This window comes from Gopherus flavomarginatus, chromosome 3, assembly GCF_025201925.1.
Source record: "Gopherus flavomarginatus isolate rGopFla2 chromosome 3, rGopFla2.mat.asm, whole genome shotgun sequence".
NCBI lineage: Eukaryota > Metazoa > Chordata > Testudines > Testudinidae > Gopherus > Gopherus flavomarginatus.
In genome coordinates this window covers 197,423,905-197,449,626 of record NC_066619.1, presented here as the reverse complement: position 1 = coordinate 197,449,626, position 25,722 = coordinate 197,423,905, and the positions used below count along the sequence as shown (strand labels likewise).

Below are 25,722 nucleotides of genomic sequence, written 5' to 3'. Positions count from 1 at the left end.
TCTCAAACCATGGAGCTATCCCTCCCTCCATTTTGCCATAGCACTACTTAGAGGGAGGGATAGCTTAGTGGTTTGAGCATTAGCCTGCTAAACCTAGGGTTGTGCGTGCAGTCCTTGAGGGGACCACTTAGGGAACTGGGATAAAAAATCTGTCTTCCCTTTGAGTGTTCTTTGTGTAATACTCACAACGTCTTTTTCCTTATAATTTTTCCACAGGTGCGCTTAGACCACAATGGGAAATTTTATAATGCCCATATCCAAGAGGTTCGCTCTGAGAATGGCCCAGTTATTGTTTTTGTAGAAGAGCTTGGAGAAAAGTAAGTAAACTTTTCATGTATATGTTTGTCATATAGGACTTTATTAATGCAGCTTCCCCCCTTTTTAGTGTTTGACACCATCTGCTTGATCATTTTGCCATAGCACTACTTCAGATAAAGGACTGGTTGCATTTCAACAGCAACTGAAACTGTCTGAACAACAGTTAAGTTGCTATTCTAAAAGGGTGAACTTACTCCCCAACCATATCTACATACAGCATAAAAACATCTTGCAGCTGTGTACCTTTGTAAATTATGGTATATTTTAGGACTATCAAACAATTTAAAAAAACGAATTGTGTGGTTAAAAAAATTGTTGAACAGTGCGATTAATCACAATTAATTTTGTTGAGTTCATCGCATGAGTTAACTGTGATTACTCAACAGCCCTAGTATATTTATTCTTTAGTAAACTCAAATTAGAGCATTTTCTGTACAAACTCCAAACCTAGACAGCATGATATTGTCCCACTAGGGAATTACTGGTAATGCTTCTATAATTGGATGGTAGAACTGTGGCTAACTTTTTATGTTAAAAGCATTGTGAAGGAGAATAGCAGATTTATGTAATCACCAATTAACTCTTTAGTCTGCCTGATTTCATACAGAAAGAGCTGTGTGTTGATTGAATTAATACTCATGTCTTTATCCCCAGATATCATGGCAACATAATGGCTCAGTTATCTGAGCCATCTCCCTTAGATCGTATTGCAGGTGCTGTAGCTTCTTCCTCACTCTTTCAAAGAATAACTCCTGATCACATGATAAGGGGTTGAGGAGAGTTGTTGAGGGAAATTTCTCCAATACTAAGGTTTGAAGAGAAGAATCCAGACGGGGAACACATTCTCCAGTCATAGCATTGGGAAGGAAGGAGTAAGACACTTGGCAACTGAGGTGTCATCTTGCAAAATTGTATTTTATTTTTACAAATTTGCTATAGTTATATTAGAACTACCTTTAATAGGTGCATGGAGTAACATTCAGTTACAGTTCAAGTTTAAACCAGTAAGTCATCCACCCCCCACCAAACTGAATATCTTCATATCAGATAATTCAAATGCCACTTTGAGTTCATGCTGCCTGCCTAGATAAAAGCAATCAATGCTCAGTAATTTAAAGTTAGTTTATATCCCTGGCTATGTCCCTAAATCTGTCGCCATGTTCCTGGTGAATTTATCTGCTCAATGTGCTGCTCTGTGACATTCTGTAAAGATTAAAATGGAAAAGCCCTGTAGTTTCCAAATCAAGGACTTGTGTATGTGTTTGTCCACAAAGCTTTAGAAAGTGCTGATAAGTTGTCTGTTTTGACTTGATATTTTCTTTAAAATGACTACTCAGTCAAGGGAGAAAAGGTGGACATAGATGCTGGTCTCAATAATAGAATGTTCTTACCATCCCTCTGCCTTGTCTTTTGTGTCAGGATGTTAAAATATCTATTTTATATGTAAAAACCGATAAGCTAGTCTCCCTTCCATCTATCTAATTTTAATGAAACTTGTTTTTGGGTTATTTTCATTACAAAATAGCATTGTTATGAGTTAAAATAGTGTGTTCTCTGTACAAATTGTTGAAAACTGTTTTAAGTTTAGAATCTTATTTCTGTTTGAGAACTCAAAACCATAAGACCTTTAAATTTTTTTTTACTGTCCTGGTTAAGCTCATGCAACATGTTAAACACAAGAGCAAAGAAAACTTGAATGTAATTCTCCCAGAAACAGAAAAGAGCCTTCTGTCACAGTAAACATTTTGGTGTTAATTATACAAACCCCAGTCCAATCTATAGACTCTTTATATTTTTTCTCCTTCTGTTGTGCAGGCATGCTGTCTCACTGAAAAGCCTTAAACCACTTCCACAGGCATCTCCTATAGAGGGCTGGAATACTGTGTCAGGGAAGAAGATAAAAAAGTTCTCTACAGCATGTGGGCAAAATGTTCAGCCTGGTAGGATTTTTCCAACTTTTAATTGCAAAAACGTTGTCTCTAGTAATTGTGAGGAAAAATCTTATGAAATGTTTCTGCATCTGTGTCACAGAAGCAGACTGCAGAGGGCCAAAGAGTCAAAGCAAGCCAATAAAAACCCAGTCAGTGCTACCTCCTCGACAACAGTATGCTGTGGGAACCAGACAGCATCAGTTCTCACAGTCTCAGCAGACATCTACTGAGCACAAAACTCCAGGCAGGAATCCCTCCCAGTCTGTAAGGTAAAATGAGAAATAAGATATTCGTTATCTTGGGTCTTGGCCATTTACAACTCAAAGGCTTGTTTCTGGTGCATCCCAGCTGATGGTCAGTATCAAGTGTGACAGATATGGCAATATCCTTGAAAGACCTTACTGTATTAAGTTTATTTATTAGTGTGGGCTGAAATTGTATGTAACCTCTTTAGAGGGGAGATGTGAGACTTGGGAGTTCAACAAACTATACTGAAATTGTGCCAGGCAAGTATGGACTTTGGGACAATAAGTGTTAAGTGGATTTTCTGGGGAATCCCTAAGGAGAGGTTAATACAAATTCCCCAACTCTGGTTATGCAAAAACGTAGCCTTTTGAAGTTACTTCCTGAGGAGAGGGTGGTTATCTGCTGATTACCTGCTACAGAAGGCTAAGATCAAAGGCCTGAGCTGCGTAAATAAATGGCTGATCTTCCCAGTCTGGGATCTGTTTCTGGATCTAAAATAGATGGACTTGTAATCATGGGGAAAATCCAGTTGTGGGTTTTGAAGGACTAAAACCAACCAGATCCCTGTGTTGGAGCTGGGGTTGATGTCTGGTAAGCGTTTTAGCAGGTGTGCAGGCTCTTTTATTGTTTTCTCTGTAATGCTTTTACCTTAAGAATAAATTTTCTTGCTTAGGAGAAGCAGTGTGGTATCTTAAACTGCAGGCAATATACTGGTCATAGCCCTCAGAGAGAAAGCAGAGCACAGGTGCTGGCTTTTTTAGGCTAACTGGCTTGCTGGAGGCATCACAGTATAAGGCAGGGAGCTGCGTAGCCTTAAAATCTCTGGTCAAGGGGAAATGAGATGTGGGTCTCCCACCATATTAGAGGTGATGGCCGGGAGCTGATAGCCTAAAGTGGCTGCCGTTGGTGGACCATGGGCTGGGTAGGGAATATAGTGCGTCAGTTTCAGAACCCATTGCATGGAACCTGTGTTTATTAAGGCAAAGAATTCAAGAGGATGCTAGTGTTCTGTGTTTGTTTTTGTTTTTGCTGGCACTTTTATTATTATTTTTATTATTAGTTTTACGGTTGTGCATAAGGGCCAACCAAGCGTGGGGTTCCATTGTGCTAGATGCTGTACAAACACAGAGCAGTAGACTGTTCCTGCCCCGAAGAGCTTACAATCTAAATAGGACAAGATTGACACAAGGTAGGGGAAGATATAACACACAAACAATGTGATGGCAGCAAAAGTCATTGTTGTGTCATGATTTTATTTATTTATTTTATAGCTAAAGATTGCCTTGAGAAAGCCATTTAAGTTTCCATTGTAGCCATTAGGGAAGAGAAGAAATAGAACTCTCAAAAGAGAATCCTTAAGTATAAAGTTCATCTCCATCATAGAGGTAGGGATATGTGTATGGATAGGTACAGATACTAATACTGGTAGTCACTTTAGAAACAGTAATAAAATGTTTAATGGCATTTACATAAATAGTTTTCAGTTCCTTGTGTATTGTTTGCTGTCCTAGTCTTTTGATTTTGCTACTGTGTGGAGGAGCACATGTACTAACCCCAGATCTGCTTTTGTTTTTGACAGCACATGTCTAAAATCACGCTATAGCTATAGATTTAGGTACTTGGCAGATAATTTCTCTTGGGTTAGGACGACTGTTTTCAGATGTTATCCAGAGACAAGACACGCAGATTTTAGTTTGTAATTAAATAGCAGTTTCACTTGGTGAATTCAAAAAGTGCAAAGGATAAAATAATCTTTTTAGAAAATATTCTGCATTTGTCTATATTGTTTCTGAATAGTACTCTGGACTCTCAGTGCTTACTGAAAACCAATTTAATCAAACATAGGGTTCTTCTAATCCCGAGAGATCAGCCACATAGCCACGTCAATATATAATGTGTGCAGTTCTGGTCTCCCATGTTTAAGAAGGATGAATTCAAACTGGAACAGGTTCAGAGACGGGCTACTAGGATGATCTGAGGAATGGAAAACCTGTCTTATGAAAGGAGACTCAAAGAGCTTGGCTTGTTTAGCCTAACCAAAAGAAAATTGAGGGGGGATATGATTGCTCTTTATAAATATATCAGAGGGATTAATATTAGGGAGGGAGAGGAATTATTTAAGCTTAGTACCAATGTGGACACAGGAACAAATGGATATAAACTGGACACTAGAAAGTTTAGACTTGAAATTAGATGAAGGTTTCTAACATTAAGGAGTGAAGTTCTGGAACAGCCTTCCAAGGGGAGTAGTGGGGGCAAAAGACATATCTGGCTTCAAGACTAAGCTTGATAAGTTTATGGAGGGGATGGTATGATGGCATAGCCTAATTTTGGCAATTAATTTTGGCAATTGATCTTTGATTATCAGCAGGTAAGTATGCCTAATGGTCTGTGATGGGATGTTAGGTTGGGATCTGAGTTACTACACGGAATTCTTTCCTGGGTGCTGGCTGGTGAGTCTTGCTCACATGCTCGGGGTTTAACTTATCGCCATATTTGAGATTGGGAAGGAATTTTCCTCCAGGGCAGATTGGCAGAGGTCCTGGAGGTTTTTCGCCTTCCTCTGCAGCATGGGGCATGGGTCACTTGCTGGAGGATTCTCTGCAGCTTGAGGTCTTCAAACCACAATTTCAGGACTTCAATAACTCAGACATAGGTTAGGGGTTTGTTATAGAAGTGGATGGGTAAGGTTCTGTGGCCTGCATTGTGCAGGAGGTCAGACTAGATGATCATAATGGTCCCTTCTGACCTTAAAGGCTATGAGTCTATAACCCAGATTTTATCCAATAATCATGCTGAGGCCAATCCTTTAGTAACTAAAAACTAAAGGTTTAATAATAAAAGAAAAAAGAGTTAAAAATTGTTAATCATATACATACAAATAACTGCAAAATCCTTATATCAGGTTTGTAACAGTGATTAAATAGACTGCTGGCTTGTAAAGTCTCTCTGATCACTTTCAAAAGATTAGACGGTCCTCAGTCCATAGTTCAAAATGCTCCTTTTAGTTGTAAATCCTCAGAGAATCAGGGCAGGAAAGAGGCAAAATGGAGATATCTCAGGGGTCTTCTGTATCCTCTGGCATGTGCTTGGAAATGTACTGTCCCAAACAAAGCCCACAGCCCCTGCATATAGAAAGTTACTGCCCCAAGATGGAGTCCAGAGTTACATGAGCATATCACATGTCCTTATATGCTTTGACTCAGAGGGGCAGCCATTGCCCATATTCTTGCTGAGGCATCCACAGGAAAAGCTATCTGGGCAAAAAGAGTTTCTTCTGTGGCCCATAGGGAGAGCTAAGTGTCCTTGATGGGCCATCAATACATGGCCTTAATGTAAATTTTACCTGGTGGGTGTTACCCAGGATTACAGCACATGTGTATGATGCCTGTATGTAGCCAATATTCATAACTTCAGTTATGAAAATGAAACAGGCATATAAATAGAATAATCATAATTAGAAAATCATAATTTTTCCACTGACACCTTACATGACATATGTTGTACAAGACTTGTAGCTATTATATAACAATTGGTAAAATCAATGATATAAATGGTCATATTCAATCATAGATCATCACAACATTTATATTTTATGGAGTATTCAAGTTTTTAGCCAAGAACAGGTTTACAGAGCTGTTCACTAGTCACTTAACTTCCACGTGTTGCACAATAATAATTGAGTAATATCTATCCCAGTATAAGTGCAGAACCACTACAAGAAAGAGCCAAAGCATCCTCTACAGCAGTGGTTCTCAACCAGGGGCCTGGGGTAGGTTTCAGGAGGTCTGCCAAGCAGGACCAGTGTTAAGACTTGCTGGGGCTGAAGCCGGGGGCCCCAGGCCCTGCCATTGGGGCTGAAGCCTGGAGCCCTGAGCAACTTAGCTTCACAGTGCCCCCTGTAGCATGGGGCCCTGGGCAACTGCCCTGCTTGCTACCTCCTAACGCTGGACCTGCCTTTTACATGCAGAAAATCAGTTATTGTGGCACAGGTGAGCCATGAAGTTTTTATAGCATGTTTGAGGGACCTCAGAAAGAGAGGAGTTGAGAACCCCCTGCTCTACAGTGTCTCTGAAATTGTAGGGGTTCTCAGATAAACATTCTGCATTCTCCTGTGAATTTGCCATTGTCTTGAGGCACCAACAAATCACATGTTCTTGGCCGTTGTTTGCTGTCGTGTCGCAGTGACTATGGAAACTTTGGAAGACTTAGTCAAGAAAGCAAAGTTGTGAGGGTTTTTATGTGTTTTAAGAGTACTTTGTCTTTTACTGTCTGGCATTTCATGGAGAGATGGGGTATATTTTGTTTATATGGCTTCATCAGAAGTTCAGAATAACGTAAAATAAATTTAAGAGCATTAAGAAGAAAAACATGTATTCTTTTATTGAAATGCATGTATTAGCACTTGAATGTATATATTTGCCCTATGTTAGGATGCATAATACCATCTGAAATAACAAAGGGAGAACACTTTATAAATTATAGGAGAAAATGGACATGATCCAAACTTCTGTTTTAGTACCACTTAGGAAGAAACTAAAATGGAATATGTTGTAGATGGAACACACTTTTTTTCCCCCCTCTTAATCCTGATATTTGCAGTTATTATTTCACTATAGGCTTCATGGGACCTGAATAGCTAGTACAGTATGTTGTATTCTCTCAGCTTTCCCCAATTGTAATTCTGGGGTAGCTGAACTCTCACACTTGGTATCCATTTAACTATTTCTTTTGACGATTTTTTGGTCTTCTTCCCCTACAGAAAACCAGACAGGGAGAGAGCTGAAGATCTGGACTACATTAGCAGAGATTGTTACTACTTTGGCCTGTCCCCAGAGGAACGCAGAGAGAAGCAGGCCATAGAAGAATCTCGCTCACTTTATGAGATTCAGCAAAGGGATGAACAAGCTTTTCCTGCTCTTTCTGTATGTATGCTTCAGTAATTGTAGGTAATAAGGTATTTTTAGTGTAGGATTTACAACCTGCCAGTGAATTATTAATTTGAAATTTAGTTCTCTGCACTTGTGAACTTTTCTTATTGCCGTTGAAAAGTTAAATGTCTTGTCTTGCATTTCTTCTGTATTAAGTTAAATAAGTGCAATATATAGAACTGTATATTATAGATCAAGACACTTAGCAGTTTTCCTTAGAGAATTACAGATATAAGCTTTGGGATGTAATGACTAGAGTGGTCACTGAAGCCAGAGAGCTCCTTGCTCCATCCATGTAGAAATGGACCATGTTCCAGCAGATCCTTTAGGCTCAGCTTGGTTTCATGCAAGGAATTTGTACATCCCCTGTACAATTTACCCAAATCCTGCCTTTCCTTTGTGTAGAACTATTCTAGTTCTGCTGTTGTGGGCCCTCTGACAGAGGTGGGAGCAGGATTTGTTCTGAGTTATAGTTCTACTCTGACTATAAAAATATCAGTGTGGGTTATAAGACTGTCTCAATTTGTCCAAGTGAAATCAGTTTACTAAGAAGTAAAACAATGGCTTTCCTAACTGCCAATTCTGCAAACTGAAGCTGGGATCTGAAAATCAAGCAGGGCTCTAACTTGTTTATGAATCGTCATGAGTAATGAAGATTCCTTAGGTTGAATTCTGTTCTTACTTACATGGAACTCAGTTATCTTCAGAGGAGTTGAATAGGTTAAACTGAGTGTGGATTTTAGTCCTTCATTTGAAATTTGGTTGTCCCTTCTGTTGATGCATGAGTCAGGATGGAATTCAGCTTCATCTCCAGTAGCTTGTTGCCTCTGCTGAACTAACAGGAGTATAAAAAACATACTTTGCTTTTTAAAGTAAGCAGATATAACTCAATACATACAGGGAACAGATCTGCTGGATAAGAAGCTGTTGTCTTCACATAATCAGTCTTTGTAGTTTGGTTTTTTTGTATTTCAGTCCTGCAGAAAACAGAAGTAGAGAAGACAGGCTGAAATACTAATAGGTGTTAGATTGTGAGGGTAATGGGATTTGAGAGAGACCTTGAGTGTCTTGCTTTTTGGGGATGACAATTTCCAGGCAGAGGGCCTATTTCTGCTTATCTTAAACTTTTCAGTGGTGTTATTCCTCACTTCCATCATTTATTTATGAGAAGAGAATCAGGCCCAGGAGAGCTTTCTGGAATCTCCTGGTGAATAAAGAGCAGAACTAGACTGGAAGAGACCACCATCTTGTTGCAGTGTGGCAAATGCTGTGATGCTCCTGCTCAAATATGGAGGAATATTAGGAATTTAAAATGGAAGAATTTATAGATTCTAGAAGTGGAATAAAACTCCAAGGTTTGTCCATGTAGCCTAATAACCTGAGCTCTTGACTCAAAGGTGAGCCCCACCCTCAGAATGCAACAGTGGATTGGGTGGGTAGAAAATTTGAGATTAGAATTCTTTCCTCTGCCTCCTGCTGAAAATAAGCTTGCATTCATGGAGGCCAAGTGTGATAATTTTAGATGACGGCACATTGTTTTATACATTCCTATGGCTAAGCCTTTTTATATGAAATGCTGAATTTTGCTTCTCTCAATTTCTTTAGAACCATTTAGTTTGTCAGGCTGCTACGCAGACTGCTGATACTTGTGTAAAGCTCCGAGTTGTTACTGAGAAAAGAAACAGCAGGGGGAAGGCAAATATGGAAGAGCGAAAGGATAAAGGTAGTGTAAAAGAGAATGTTTTCTGGACTAAACATTGTTAGCTTTTATATTAAGTAACCAAGTCTGGGATTTTCAAAGCTGGGTATGTGCCTATATGTGGATTTATGCATCTGACAGGGTACATGAGGGTAATTTTTTGTGACAGTGGTCAAGTGCAATGTAGTTGTATGCTTTGTGGAGACAGCGCTTGGTTTTTTGATTTGTGGGTGTGGTCTTTGGGTCAAACAACTTTATAGGAATTTTCAAATTATGTGGGAGGGCACACAACGGGAGCTAAATGCTGAAAAGCTAGGTATTCTGATCCACATTAAAGTAATTAGGTGCCGGCTCATACTGAAATTAGTGCCAGATTAGCATTGCAGAAACTACTGATGGAGAAATGCTAGAGATACTTGCTCAAGTGGAAAGAGGGTTCATCTAAGACAAAGCAAGTAGAAGGGGTTAGTGCCTAAAGTGATTTTATCTAATAAAATTGTAAGGGCAGAGAAAGAAACTGGAAGAAAAATGTGCGAGTTAGAGATTTAATTTAAAAGTATGTTTGCAATTCAGTAGTGCTGGAGAAGGTGAGCGGTGTGAGATTTCCTTCTCCCATATTCCTCACAATGCTTTGCATATTTGTCAGGTAACTCCTGGAGGAAAGATAGGATAACTAAGCTCTCCTACTTCTGGTGGGGCTCATTTTGTGGTGGCGATGGGGAAGAAGGTTGCAGTTGCATAGTGGGAGAACAGGCAATTGTTGAGTCAACACAAAATGCATCTGCTAATCTGCTTTCTGGCCTGTCAGTCTTGTTCTATGTGAATCTTTTCCCTGCTTCCCCCTTCTTTATTGCATCATGTTGAAGCTCCTTGGTCTCGCCTTCAAGGATCTGTCCTTCCGCATGTACCTATTTTTGCCTCTTTTCACCTCTGTCCCCTTTTCTCCTCTGCTCTGATAAAGACAAATAGGCATTGAAGTGCCTACATCTGATTCACATTTTTTGAAGTCCCTGCATCAGGCAGAGCAGGGACCTCAACTTAGGTCTCCCACATCCAAGGTGAGTGACCTAACCACTGGACTATTGGCTTTTCTAAGCTGAGTTGGTCTCTCTCTTTTTATGTGAAAATTTTTATAAGGTCTTGCTTTCATCCCAGTGCAGAATGAAAGCAAATTCTGAAACCTTGAAAATGTTTGTGAAACACAGATTTTGTTTTCCGGCCAGCCCAACTTATTTCGACTTATTCTGCTTTCCACGTTTATGCTATTTTGAAGTAATGTGTAATTGAGTTGAAGTAGAAAGGTCATGATAAATCTGAAGATTTAACTCTGGAAAGACAACTTGTTATATTGGCTGAAGTTGTGACTATTATAAATACTTTGATGCTTCATTTACAATGTTATATTTTTTGATATTACAGATTCAAATTCCAGGCAGGTCCACTTCAGTCAGAAGTTTGAGTCAAATTCATCTGAGGTAATTTTAAGAAAAGACAAACCAATTCTTTCTCCCTCTCTCACCCTGTCTCCCTCCCTTCTGTATATGCAGTAAGCAGCACAGCATAAGGTAGCTAACAGAGAGGTAGCTGTCTTCAGAGCCAAGGCTACTGCTGCTGCTTTAGTACTTTTTGTAGATTATTGTAGGAGGGAGACTTGTCTTATTTTTGACCTTCCTCAGAACCTTTAAATGTCTGTTTATGTAGTGTCTCTCTCTGCAATGTAAATTCCACAACTTGGGCTATTAAGAGTGCTTCTGAACTTGGATCTCTATTTGCTAGTGTACCCCATGTGTTCGCAGTGTGGGTCTCTGTTCCCCTCTAGTGATTGTACTTGACAGGTTTGAGTCTGCATGGGTTAGGATCTAGAGGTTCTCCTGTGATACCTGCTGCCAACAGATCATCAACAGGCATCACTTTAGGCTTGCCATAGTAGCAATCTGACAAACATTCATTTGATGGCCAGCCCACCTTTAACACAGTGTTGAGTGCTTAATATCTTTAATGGCCATTTTTGTCGGGAAAAAAATAAATAGAATAGCACTGACTCTCCATTTGAACTTTGTAATAGAAGAATGGTGGAGATGACAAGTATCCACAAGCTTCATCTCCTTCGAAACAAGAAAAGACACAATCTCAGTCTCCTGCTGAACAAGTAAGAAATGTTTGTTTAACCTTTGGGTTTTTCAGTTATGAGGCCTCAGAGCATTCTTGCCACCACAGCCATATAGCTATTGAAGATAATTACTTTGTATTGTGGTAGTGCCCAAAGCCCCCCAGTTAGGATTGGAAACCCATTATGCTAGGTGCTATATGAAGACCTGGTCCCTATCTGAAAGATCTTGCAATTTAATTGTAAGAGTCATTCCAGGAGTTTGAGTAAGGGGTTAATCCACATCCACCTTTTAAGTGAATGCTACTTGTGTTAAACACTGTATCTTTTTTTCCCCTCCAGCTATTTCACCTTCTGTGATTTTCCCAGAGACCAATATCATTCCCTTTATAATATTCCCAGCTTCTGCTGGTCTAGAAAATTGTTAAACAACCTTGGTTATGTTTTGATAGCACCAACAGGCTTTGTGGTTGTTACCATCCTCTGATCTGTGCTATTGTAGCACAGTATCATCGTATGAGATGAGTATCTGAACAGGCCCGCTTGCTTCATTTAGTCAGTGGCTTTGCTTTTTGGAGGTGAAAAACTGTAACTACATTTATAGTTGTGAGAGTTGCTGAATTTACTACTTATTCATCGTATCAGTACAACCTTTTCTGGAGAGGTGACCCCTAGGATGAGAGGGTAGTCCGGTCTCCGTGCACATTGAATTAATAAGACCAAAGGTGGCTATGCGATTAGGATTCCTATTTTGTCAATAGCTTGTTAGCTAATATTACTAGATGGTATTCTGCTACTGTAACAGTGGCAGCCTGGTTAAGTCTAGATTGTCAAATCTTTGTGAATGGAATGGAATTTAGGCTCTTACTCTAAGTAAGCATTATCTGTGAGCCCTACTAACTTCAGCTGGTCTCTTTGCTTTATAGAACCTGACAGAACACTTACCATGTGTAAATCCAACTCCCCCTCCACCCTTCTCTGAGGTGCATTTGCCTCCGACAGTGCCTTCTATTACAGCCATTGTGCCAGCCTGGCAAAATGAGCCAACTTATCGACCAACAGGTTTGAAGAAATCTTCTTTGGTCTACTTCAGAGACTTATCGTACCATGTTCAGAGCAGTCCGTGTGTAAAAATGACTTCAAATTGTCTGTGGGTGGGATTTTGAAAAGCAGACATTGAAAGATAATTAGATACGCAACTCTCCTAGTTAGCTTCAGTCATCCATATAAATGTGTCATTGCTAATTAAAATAGTTCACATGACCCTTTGCCTCTTAAGGGGAAGAGGGTGGGGGGGAGTATTACTATTCCATTCCAGCCTGGGTCACTTAGAGATTCAGCTGTAAGATTCAATTCCCTTTTGCCTTCTGTAAGAGTATTTTTAACTAATGCAAGTGATAAGATTTTTGTTACCACTTTTGGATAGACTGTACAGTCCCTTTCTGAAAATAGTTATTTGAATTGAGCCTTCATTTTCCCTCAGCTTCATTTCAGGACTCCTACGCTTCTGTATCACCCTAAATAATTCATCTTCCTGATGTTTTAATCCTTCAGTTACTTGCTATCTTCTCTCTCTATAATGTACTTTAGCCAAATTGTGTGTATTCATTTCTTTCACTCTTATTTCTTTCTAAGGTTTTCCAACCCAAATACCTGTTTCTTCATTGATGCCGGCCCCGACAACTGGACCTGATTCTGTTGTATCCCAGGCAACATCTGCTCCAGTTGCCGGAGTTCCTGTGTCAATACAAGCAGTTAACCAGCCTTTGATGCCTTTGCCTCAGTCACTGAATCCTTATCAGGACCCATTATTCCCTGGATTCCCTTTTAATGAAAAGGGGGAGAGAGCCATTGCACCACCTTATTCCCTTTGTAATACTGGGGATGATCTGCCTAAAGGTAGGAAACCTTTATATTTTACTCTTTCTAATGGAATGTCTTTGTTTAAAATCTGGATGAAGGAGAGTGAAATGTATTCCTTTAATTTGTTTCTATAAGTGTGGAAAGGTTTAACAGTTGCTGTGCTACCATTCTTTGTATAAAAAATAAGTAAATTGTACTGTTCATTTTTAGTTTGTGCTGCTAATGGTAATTATTTTAAGTGGTGATATTCATAACTCTATTGTGAACTTTTCATGGCTCATAATCTGATTCTCTGATGCAAGAACGTAAATTGGTGAGTCTGGTTTTGTGTAGCATACATTTAAAAAAATATGACTTCCTTGACCATATTATAGACATCTGTTCCCTGTTATGGTAGTGAAAAATAGCAGATGGAATCTCATGTTATTTTAATCAGAAATTTGAACTTTACTCAGCAATTTTCTTACTGGTCTGGGAAAAAGCATATTTTAGCATGTTAAAAAGAAAAATACAAGGGGTTCATGTAGAACATACCACACCTGACTGGATGGTGTATTCATTTTGGTAACATTCTCTCTTACATTTTTAAACTGAGTTTGGTTCCTTGAGCTATTAAAACTGGAATTGAAAACTGCAGTTGAGTTTCAGTTCATCTTATATTAGTCCAAGGAGAGTTGAACCAGCTGAAGTAGCAATATAAAGAGTTAAACTTTGCTCTACTAGAACTGTAGCTGAAAATTTGCACAGGATGAGATTGATTTTTGGATGGGAGGAAAAAGTGTGGGTGGGTGGGTGACCAGATGTCCCAATTTTATAGGGACAGTCCCCTTTTTCTTATATAGGCTCCTATTACCATCCACCTCTGTCCTGATTTTTCACACTTGCTGTGTGTGTGTGTGTGTGTGTGTGTGTGTGTGTGTGTGTGTGTGTGTGTGTGTGTGTGTGTGTGTGTGTGTGTGTGTGTGTGTGTGTGCATTTTTCTTAAAGTTTTAATTGACTTTAATTGATGTTTTTTTTTCCCCTCTCTAGATAGAAGTATTCTTCGATTTTTCTTTAATCTTGGTGTGAAGGTAATTATCCAAACTCTCCTCAATGATATTTTTTCACTTAATCCCCATCTCCCACATCCCAAAATGGCAACTTTAGTAGGAGAAAATCAAAAACTGAGTGGTGGGTTTTTTATTTATTTATTTTTAAATTAATACTAATGATACTACTTTATAGGGGGATTGAGTGGCTCAGGGAACTGGTAATGAAAAACATACATCTGCTTACCTCTGAGTTGCTGGTTTAAAACCAGCCCAAATCAAAAGTGAAGAATAGCATTACCATTGTATGGCTGTTTGGTGACCTGTGTGGAAAGGAACTTGGTGGACAGTTTTCAGAGGACAGATGTTCATGTCACAGAAGTCACCACCATCACAATTTTACAATAATTGTAACTTTTTTGGCTGGCAGCTGAGAGACCAAAGATTGAGTGGATCATAGGGATGGAGCTCTGTGACTCCTAGAAGTGGTCCATCTATGTCAATGGTGAGACATATTGACAGGGCAGCACGAGGGAAAGCTGTGCTGCTGCTGTTTATACTGTACCGTTTGTGTGGTTAGAGGATTTCAGTCTTTAGGACTGTCAACTGGGTAGCCTTCATAAGCAAACAAAATTCTTACAGATATGTAAAATCCATATGGAACGCTACAACTTGTTCAAGCTGTTAATTTTTTCTTGGGGGTGGGGGGAGGGCGCTCTCTTATGAAAGTACTATATTCTATTCATAGGTAAGGCTAAGATTTTGCTCTCCATTATATGCTTTTTCTTTTGCACATGCCCCCACTCCTAAAAGTCTCAGTCCTTTCCTCTTCAAGTTGTCTGTGGGCAACAGACTCTATTTTTACCTAAATTAGAAATGACCTGGACAAGCTGTTCTTAAATATGGGACTGGGGGGTGGGGGAAATAGGTGTTAATCATGTTTTGAAAGGTGGTTTTGGGCGTCTTATCTCAAATATAACTTCAGCTAAGGTTTATTCAAAAGATTTGGATGAATGAGATGTAGCACACAAGACTAATGTTCAGGTTTCTGCCTCTGCGAGTTGTTTTGTTTGAATTCCAGTATTAGAAATGGCTAGCTGAAATGGCTTCAATTTGAGCAAGATGTTCTCTGCTGGCAACAGGCTACATGTGCAAAATTTGGAAGTGAAAGGGGTGTTTACTGAGGTTTTTAGTGGTGACTCCAAAGTCAGGCATATAATTGAAAGTAAGTCTCAAATAAGAATAGGCTACCCTCTCTCCCTTACCATGTTTTGAAAACGTTCCTCTTATCTCAAATTTTATATCAAATAGTTTGAAAGATTTTGTTGAAATCTCGTGCACAGAACCACTTTTGAGACCGGAGAAGTTATATTTAGGAAATTAATTCCTTGTCAATTAAATGTGTCAGAATAATTCATTTGGTGCGGAACATGAAAAGAGAACCAAAAGACTGAAGAGATGAGCTCTCTTTCTTTTCAAAGTCTATCCTTTTGCTGGAGTTTAGGCTGCAAGTATGTGCCAGAACTTACAAGTAAAACACCTTATAAGAACGTTGTTGATGCTTTGTATTGCAGTGGCATGAATCTGAATTGGGGTCCCATTTATCAAAAAGTAGTTGTTAGAAACACAGGGAATTTAAACTTTAATCTTAAATTAAAAGAATTTAAAACATTTTGAAAATTTAGACATACAGAAGAACGGCCGTACTGGGTCAGCCAATGGTCCATCTAGCCCAGTGTCCTATCTACTGACAGTGGCCAATGCCAGGTGCCCCAAAGGGAGTGAACCTAACAGGTAATGATCAAGTGATCTTTCTCCTGCCATCTATCCCCACCCTCTGACAAACAGAGGCTAGGGACACCATTCCTTCCCCAGTCTGGCTAATAGCCATTAATGGACTTAACCTCCATGAATTTATCCAGTTCTCTCTCAAACGCTGTTAGAGTCCCTAGCCTTCACAACCTCCTCAGGCAAGGAGTTCCACAAGTTGACTGTGCGCTGCGTGAAGAACTTCCTTTTATTGTTTTAAACCTGCTGCCCATTAATTTCATTTGGTGGCCCCTAGTTCTTGTATTATGGGAATAAGTAAATAACTTTTCTTTATCTACTTTCTCCACATCACTCATGATTTTATATACCTCTATCATGTCCCCTCTTAGTCTCCTCTTTTCCAAGCTGAAAAATCCTAGTCTCTTTAATCTCTCCTCATATGGGACCCGTTCCAAACCCCTAATCATTTTAGTTGCCCTTCTCTGAACCTTTTCTATATCTTTTTTGGGATGAGGAGACCACATCTGTACGCAGTATTCAAGATGTGAGCGTACCATCGATTTATATAAAGGCAATAATATATTCTCCATCTTATTCTCTATCCCCTTTTTAATGATTCCTAACATCCTGTTTGCTTTTGACTGCCTCTGCACACTGCGTGGATGTCTTCAGAGAACTATCCACGATGACTCCAAGATCATTTTCCTGATTAGTTGTAGCTAAATTAGCCCCCATCATATTGTATGTATAGTTGGGGTTATTTTTACCAATGTGCATTACTTTACATTTATCCACATTAAATTACATTTGCCATTTTGTTGCCCAATCACTTAGTTTTGTGAGTTTTTTGAAGTTCTTCACAGTCTGTTTTGGTCTTAACTATCTTGAGCAGTTTACTATCATCTGCAAACTTTGCCACCTCACTTTTCCCCCTTTCTCCAAATCATTTATGAATAAGTTGAATAGGATTGGTCCTAGGACTGACCCTTGGGGAACACCACTAGTTACCCCCTCCTTTCTGAGAATTTACCATTTTATTCCTACCCTTTGTTCCCTGTCTTTTAACCAGTTCTCAGTCCATGAAAGGACCTTCCCTTTCATCCCATGACAACTTAATTTATGTAGGAGCTTTTGGTGAGGGACCTTGTCAAAGGCTTTCTGGAAATCTAAGTACACTATGTCCACTGGATCCCCCTTGTCCACATGTTTGTTGACCCCTTCAAAGAACTCTAGTACAACACCATTTCCCTTTACAGAAACCATGTTGACTTTTACCAAACAATTTATGATGTTCTATGTGTCAGACAATTTTATTCTTTACAATTGTTTCAACTAATTTGCCCAGTACTGATGTTAGACTCACCAGTCTGTAATTGCTAGGATCACCTCTAGAGTCCTTTTTAAATATTGGCGTTACATTAGCTATCTTCCAGTCATGGGGTACAGAAGCAGATTTAAAGGACAGATTTAGTTCCACAACTTCACATCGAGTCCTTTCAGAACTCTTGGGTGAATGCCATCTGATCCTGGTGACTTGTTAATGTTGAGTTTATCAATTAATTCCAAAACCTCCTCTAGTGACACTACAATCTGTGACAGTTCCTCAGATGTCACCTACAAAAGCTGGCTCAGGTTTGGGAATCTCCCTACCATCCTCAGCCGTGAAGACTGGAGCAAAGAATCCCATTTAGTTTCTCCGCAATGACTTTATCGTCTTCAAGCACTCCTTTTGTATCTCGATCATCCAGGGGCCCCACTGGTTGTTTAGCAGGCTTCCTGCTTCTGATGTACATACAAATTTTTGTTATTACCTTTTGAGTTTTTGGCTAGCCGTTCTTCAAACTCCTCTTTGGCTTTCCTTATTACATTTTTACACTTAATTTGGCAGTGTTTATGCTCCTTTCTATTTACCTCACTAGGATTTGACTTCCACTTTTTAAAAGATGCCTTTTTATCTCTCACTGCTGCTTTTAGATGGTTAACTCACGGTGGCTCTTTTTTAGTTCTTTTACTGTGTTTCTTAATTTGGGGTATACATTTAAGTTGGGCCTCTATTATGGTGTCTTTAAAAAGCGTCCATGCAGCTTGCAGGTATTTCACTTTAGTCACTGTACCTTTTAATTTGTTTAACTAACCCCCTCATTTTTGCATAGTTGCCCTTTTTGAAATTAAATGCCACACTGTTGGGCTGTTGAGATGTTCTTCCCATCACAGGGATGTTAAATGTTGTTATATTTATGTTCACTATTTCCAAGCGGTCCTGTTATAGTTACCTCTTGGACCAGCTCCTGTGCTCCACTCCGGAATAAATCAAGAATAGCCTCTCCCCTTGTGGATTCCCGTACCAGCTACTTCAAGAAGCAATCATTTAAAGTATCGAGAAATTTTGTCTCTGCATTTTGTCCTGAGGCGACATATTCCCAGTCAATATGGGGATAATTGAAATCCCTCACTATTATTGAGTTCTTAATTTTGATAGCCTCTCTAATTTTCCTTAGCATTTCATCATCACTATCACTGCCCTGGTCAGGTGGTTGATAATAGATCCCTAATGTTATATTCTTATTAGAGTATGAAATTACTATCCATAGAGATTCCGTGGAACATGTGGATTCACTTAAGATTTTTACTTCATTTGATTCTACATTTTCTTTCACATAGAGTGCCATTCTCCTCCTCCCATGACCTGTTTTGCCTTCCGATATATTTTGTACCCTGGAATGATTGTGTCCCACTGATTATCCTCAGTCCACGAGGTTTCTGTGATGCCTATTATATCAATATCCTCCGTTATCACAAGGCACTCTAGTTCACCCATCTTATTATTTAGACTTCTAGCATTTATGTACAAACACTTTAAAAACTTATCACTGTTTATTTGTCTGCTCTTTTCTGATGTGTCCGATTCTTTATGTGAATGTTTCTCGTCTGATCTGGCCCTTAAATTATCCTCTTCCATCCTCTGCTCCTGACTATAACCTAGAGAATCTCTATCAATAGAGTCTTCTCTAAGAGAAGTCTCTGTCCGATTCATGTGCTCCTCTGCAGCAGTTGGCTTTCCCCCCATCTCCCAGTTTAAAAACTGCTCTGCAACCTTTTTAATGTTAAGTGCCAGCAGTCTGGTTCCACTTTGGTTTAGGTGGAGACCTTTGCTCCTGTATAGGCTCCCCCCATCCCAAAAGTTTCCCCAGTTCCTAATGAATCTAAACCCCTCCTCTCTACACCATCGTCTCATTCACGCATTGAGACTCTGAAGCTCTGCCTGCCTACCTGGCCCTGCACGTGGAACTGGGAACATTTCTGAGAATGCCACCATAGAGGTCCTGGATTTCAGTCTCTTCCCTAGCAGCCTAAATTTGGCCTCCAGGACGTCTCTCCTACCCTTCCCTATGTCATTGGTATCTACATGTACGGCGATGACCGGCTCCTCCCCAGCACTACCCATAAGTCTATCCAGATGCCTCGAGAGATCCACAACCTTCGCACCAGGCAGGCAAGTCACCGTACGGTTCTCCCGTTCATCACAAACCCAACTATCTATGGTTCTAATGATCGATTCTCCCATTATTAACACCTGCCTTTTCCTAGTGACTGGAGTTCCCTCCCCCGGAGAGGTAACCTCAGTGGGAGAGGGTACCCTAACACCATCTGGAAGGGGGAGTCCCAACTATGGGAAAGTTTCCCTCTGCTGCCATTGACTGCTCTGCTTCCCTGGGCCTTTCATTCTCCTCAACAGCGCAGGGGCTGTCTGACAGGAGGTGGGACAATTCCACAGTGTCCCGGAAAGCCTCATCAACATACCTCTCTGCCTCCCTTAGCTCCTCCAGTTCCTCCACCCTGGCTTCCAAAGCCCATACGCGGTCTCTGAGGGTCAAGAGCTCCTTGCACTGAATGCACACATATGCCACCTGCTGACAGGTCAGGTAATCATACATGCTGCACTCAGCACAATAAACTGGATAGCCCCCACTCTGCTACTGGGCTTCTGCCTGCATTGTCTCCTGCAGATACGTAGTTAATGAAAGGGTTTTGTTTAAATCATGAAGTTTTGAATGTAGTTTGTTTTACAGGTTTTAAAGAACAGCAAGTGAACCTTGCCCCCTTCCCACTCCCCTTCCAAGCTCCCTTGCAAAACTCCCCGTTAGCAGCCCCTGTTCCCAAAGCTCCCTGGTCACTTGCGCAATGCTTTTTAAATGCACAGAGAGACATCCAAACAAAATTCAGTTTCTGTATTGAGGAAGAACCAAAAATTCTGCACTGTATCCGTCAAAAAACAGATTCCTCTTGTTGGTGTCCACAAACACTAGAAAGCTTTGATTTGAATACTGCATTGGTTGAACTTGCTTTAGTTTTTATCATGGCCATAAACAGCCCACAGAAGACCGTCTTTACAAATTGACAGTTACACCAGTATCGTACTGAAAAGGCAGTCATCTCCCACTCTTCATTAAGATTGCATATGCTACCAGTTATATCAGCATCATTACATGTTAGTGTGTCAATATATGCAAACATCATAGGCCCAGATCAGGAAATCATAATACTTGCATAAAAGACCAAAAGTGAGGGTGGTGGTGAAGCATGATATATTATATGTATGTATGTATAAAACCAGTGCTCTCTGTTGGGGTACATTCAATAGTTCATCTGCAAGCATTTTAAGTGTAGTGCATCTACAAATTTAAGATGTCTCTAGTTGTCTGCAAAGTACTTTAAGCTATTATGAAAAAGGATGACTATGGGGAAATGGGAGGATGTTTATGACTGTACCGTCACTGTACCAGTACAGTAGACTTTCCTGACATTTGCAGCCTATGGCTGTGGACTTCCAAATCCTTTAGAAAAATTCATGGTTCAAAAATAATGAAACTTAGGTTTGAAAGAAACAAAGAAGGGAAGATAAGAGACTGGTGTTGCTATAGGGACAGTTAACAATGCTGTGTGACCATAACTGATTCTTTCCATACTCTAAAATATTTTGGGTTTCTTTCCTATATTACCTTAACAGGTAATTTCTTGGGTTTCTGACTGTGGTTGTTTAACTGGAGCATTCTTGTAAGGGCTAGTCTAAATGGGGAAATTTATCAGCATATTTGTATACCAGTATAACTGCCTATGTGAACACACTTGTTTTGGAATAAGAATGCCTTTTTCCAGTTTAGCCTTTCACTTTGGAAGTGGTATAAATTAAACCAGAAAAGGTAGTGTTATTTCAGAATACATGCCCACATGGGAAATTATACAGCTCTATCTAATCTATCTATCTCAATAAATTTTCCCATATATTCAAACCCTAAATCACCCCCAAGCCTGCGTATTCTACCCAGTTTAAGGTAATGACATAGTCTCTCAATTTTAAATTCAGCTTAAATAAAGATTTTTGTTTAACTAGAGATGCACCACATATACCATTGTAGTAAGTGCTGTATAAGCATTTCCATTCTGCACTTAAAAAAGTTTAGGGAAGGTAATTTTTCAAACTTTATTGTACAAACTAGCTCTAGTCTCAAACTTAGTACACCTGATGTCATCTGTGCAGTAAAATGGTTTGTGGTGGTTTTTTAATTACCAAATCTGGAAAAAAGATCTCTTTGGCTATCATAATTTAAATAATGAAAAGACAGAAGTTAGTGGTTTTGCTCTGGTTTGGTTAACAGAAACTTAGCAGACCATTAGTCAATGTTGTTGCTATGTATGTTCAAAACATGCTTTCATTTCATAGACCTAAGTTTGAAACTCACTTTGTGGATCATGATATGATTTCCATTGCTGGCAGTGAACATTATTTAGGATGTAGTCTGTCATCTTCTGCGTAAGAACTATCTACTGGCTGAAGTACCATGGGTCACTAACAAAAGAGTAGAATTGCTGACAACCTTTGAGGGCAGATATGTCTCTTTCTCTCATATAGAGAATCTCCTGGTCTGGAAACTGGCTGTTGGGTTACCATGCCCACTAATGCCACAGAAGTAGCCACTGGTAAAATTCTTGGTGTCCTATAGGCTCCTTCCGTATAGGCCTGGGAAACGTCAGCCCTTTTAGTGGACGTGATAATCCAGCAGCTCCCAGACCAAAGGAGAAGACGTACTTGCAGTAAGTGCAAACTGTCTATTTTCTGTTAGCGCATATTAGGTGGTGACAGAAATTCAGTTAATAGGCTGCAAAATGTGATCTCACTTAAATATGGCTTTTGAATTTTGTGGGAATGAACCTCATTTCAGATGTCTGCAGATCTGTATGTGCATGTTTCAGGATGAGGTAACACTGTTTTTTCCTCAGGATTTTGAGAGAATGGATATGTGGGTCAAGTGTCCTAGATACTTTCTTGAATCATAGGTGTTCAAAGAACAGCTGTCCCCAACCTTTTCGTCTGGCGCCTGGCGGTGGTCGAGCATTCGCTGAAATGCTGCCGAATTTCAGTGGCGATGCCTCTCTATGATGTCGCTTGTTGGCGGAAAGTGGCGTCATCGAGAGGCATTGCTTGTCAGCATCAAGTGGCCCGCCGAAATGCTGCCAAATTTCAGTGGCATTTCGGCGGATGCTTGACCCCTAGCCAGGACGCGGGCACCACATTGGGGAGCGCTGATCTAGAAAACCTGAACACACTTAAAAAGCATTGCTACAACTTAACTTGCTCTATTATGCTTTCTGTTGGTCTGTGTTTAAGCATTTTGACAGCGTTCTTTCTGTATAGTCAAACTGTTTCCCCTTTCACACAGCAATAGGGTTGTTTTTTTTTTTAAAGATTTTAAAACCATAAAAATAGGTCAAGGGACTTGAGGGCAGATATTATATATAAAATTACTTTCATCTCCTTTAAAATAAATTAAGCGGGTTTCAAGTTGACAAATGACTTTACAGTGTGATATTTTACATCTGTTTTAATTCCTTAGTAGACTGAAACATCTTTGTTTTGCAGGCATACAGCTGTCCCATGTGGGCACCACATTCTTATTTGTACCCTCTGCATCAGGCCTATCTAGCTTCTTGTAGAATGTATCCAAAAGTTTCTGTTCCTGTATATCCTCAGAACCCTTGGTTCCAAGAGGCACCACCAACCCAGAATGAAAATGAAACTGCACAAACAAACAGACACTTTCCTATGCAGAATGAGGCCAGATCTGAGGATCAGAGTCTGGAAGCTGACAGTAGGTCTCCATCATTGCCTCTGATTATATCTACAGCTCAGGTGTCAGAAAGTCAAGGACAGGTCTGTGTAGAATCTGAGAACCCAGTGCAAGCTCTTCAGTCCGATCAAGATGAGTCAGTGAGAGGAAAAAACATGTTCCTGCACCCACCATTTGGACACAATCAATTTTTAGGAGCTGTTCCAATAACACCTCCTTTTTTCCCTCACTTTTGGTATGGGTACCCTTTTCAGGGTTTTATGGAAAATTCAGTAGTGAGATCTAATGTTATGTCACCTGAGGACAAAGGGGCTGCTGTTAGCCCCTCAGCAAATATATATCTGGCCAAAGAATGCAGTTCTCCAGTTCCAGTAGCAAGCTGTGTGGAGCATCTTCAGAAGGTAGAGTGTGAAAGTAACTCCAGTGCCATACCTCTCCCTAGGGCTAGTTTGAGCAGCGAATGTGATGTTTTGAATGAAACCTCAACCAAGGTGCCTAAGATGGAGCAAATATGTACTGCTGTTTCTCCTGCAAAACAGGCGAAGGCTGCTCTACAAAATCGTTCTACACAGATGCAGGGGATTGAGCGGCAGACAGTGGTGTCACATGCTTCACCATCAGTAACAGAGCCACCAAAAAATGAAATGAAAAGTAATATTCCTGGTCATAAGGAAAAGCCAGAGAAAGCCAGAGATTCCAAGGCTACTGATAATTTACAGGCCAACTTGGTAGAAAGCAGGGCGCACAGAACAAGGGAAGAGAGCTCTGAAGATGAAAATGAGGTGTCTGATATGCTGAGAAGTGGTAGATCCAAGCAATTTTATAATCAGACTTATGGTGGTGGCAGAAGGCCAAGAAATGAATGGGGCTACCCATCTAGTAGGGGAGGATACCAGTACCCAAGAAACGAAGAAGCTTGGAAAGGACCACCCAACAGAAGCAGAGATGAAGGTTACCAGTATCACCGAAATTTTAGAGGGAGGCCATATAGAAATGATAGAAGAAGGGCAATCATGGGAGATAATCAGAGGGGGCATCTAGCATAAGCATGTCTTCTTAGAAAGTTTCAAATGCCAATACAAATTTCAAGGAGAGACTTCTAAAATCTTCCCAGCTTTTTCTTTTGTTTTAAGATAGGGAACACTTGTAACCTCAAAGTAAGGCCTGAGGGGAAACGAACTCCTAGTCCTAGCATTAAGTTTCATGGCAATTAAACATTGTTTCAGTTTAGGAATTTTTTCAAATTCTGGAAGTAGAAAATTTGTTTTTTAAAGTATAAAAACAGTACAGTTTAGTACTGAAAATTTTCCTTAGAGGTTTCAGTTTGTGGTACAATAAAATGATAAATATTAAAATGTTTACTGGAATGACACAAATATAGTATTTGACGTGATCTCGGTTCTAAAACTGATGTAGTGTTGCACCAAATATAAATGTATATTATCATACAATGCCTTAGTTCTAAACTGAGCTAAAGGAGTACTCAGCCTCCCACACTGTTGTTTTTGATATGCTTCCAACCCAAAGGCCTTTCATCTCAAAATCTGTCAAACTTGAATGTTTCTCTTTAATGTGTTACATCTATGGCAGTCAGCTAACTGTGTCTTAGATATGCTGTATATAATTCTTTTAATATTCATAGGGTATATTTTTGAATTTTAAAAAGCATTTGGTGAAATCAAAATTGAGACAAGCAGTCAAGAATAGCTGTGTGTGAATCGATAGGAAATTTAGTGGAATGACTGTTTCCACCAAAAATTCTTAACACTGGTGTGACTATAATGGTGCCTATGCCAATTAAATATTTACAAAGACAATAAAAACGTAGATGCTATGCATTTCCAAAATATTCTGCATCTGTTATAATAGCAGAATTTTTTAATGCCACTTTAACACTAATGCACTGACAAATCCTAAATATTTTGTGAGCAGAGATGCATAAAATACATGTTACATTTTTTTTTTTTAAGTTTGTATGATGAGCTACTGTTGAGCTTTTTTGTTGTTGCACTGTTGATGCAAATTGGTTATGCTTTGCATGTACAACTCATTGCTGGAACTACTTTTTAAAAACAAGATAGATGTGGTTTTCAAAATATATTCTCCAGAATTCAGAAGAAAGCGGCTTCTGCCTTATTTTTACACTGTGTCAGAGTTCTGATTGCTGTTTCTTCTGACTCTTAGATGATCTCTGCAGTGTTCCTGATTATTGCCTTTGCAGTTGGGATATTCAGCTATCCAATCTCAGAGAGAGTGCAGTGTGCACACTATTCACTCAGCTCTGTTGCTTTGTAAAATTAACAGTTGTGTATATTTTTATATCTCTGTATATACCAGTGTAAAAGGTGATGGTGCCCTTTTATTCATGTCTGAGATTGTATACCTTTGATCAGGAAACTTGAGTGATACTGTTATACATGTGACGAAGCAATTCTTTTCAGATGCATGCCATGTATAAAACACCTAATTAAAAATAAATGTTTGTCTGTTCACTTTTTTTTAACTATATAAAACCACTCATATAATAACATGGTGAATCTTCTGGTTCTGTTATATTAGTAGAACTTGGTGAATTGCTACTATGTTTGTGGCTACTGAGCTGAACTCTTAATCAGCACTGAATAGCAACTAACATTTAGATGCTTTTAGCAAAATATACATTAGAGTGCATTTATAAATGGAAATTGTAAAGGCTGTACTGT

General features: G+C 39.5%; 1 protein-coding gene across 6 annotated transcripts in view; it reads left to right on the top strand.

Moving 5' to 3' along the window:
- The window catches only part of OTUD4 (OTU deubiquitinase 4), a 50,710-nt gene extending 25,212 nt beyond the window's left edge, over window positions 1–25,498 (top strand). For all 6 annotated transcript variants that reach the window (XM_050946238.1, XM_050946234.1, XM_050946236.1 and 3 more), the window contains 11 exons: window positions 217–317; window positions 2,134–2,258; window positions 2,350–2,518; window positions 7,258–7,420; window positions 9,032–9,149; window positions 10,545–10,600; window positions 11,191–11,274; window positions 12,159–12,294; window positions 12,868–13,131; window positions 14,125–14,165; window positions 22,813–25,498. In XM_050946238.1, the coding sequence (XP_050802195.1) occupies window positions 217–317; window positions 2,134–2,258; window positions 2,350–2,518; window positions 7,258–7,420; window positions 9,032–9,149; window positions 10,545–10,600; window positions 11,191–11,274; window positions 12,159–12,294; window positions 12,868–13,131; window positions 14,125–14,165; window positions 22,813–24,066 (2,511 nt within the window). In that variant the 3' untranslated portion in view covers window positions 24,067–25,498. The remainder of the gene's footprint in view (window positions 1–216; window positions 318–2,133; window positions 2,259–2,349; window positions 2,519–7,257; window positions 7,421–9,031; window positions 9,150–10,544; window positions 10,601–11,190; window positions 11,275–12,158; window positions 12,295–12,867; window positions 13,132–14,124; window positions 14,166–22,812) is intronic.
- Window positions 25,499–25,722: the final 224 nt, after the last annotated feature.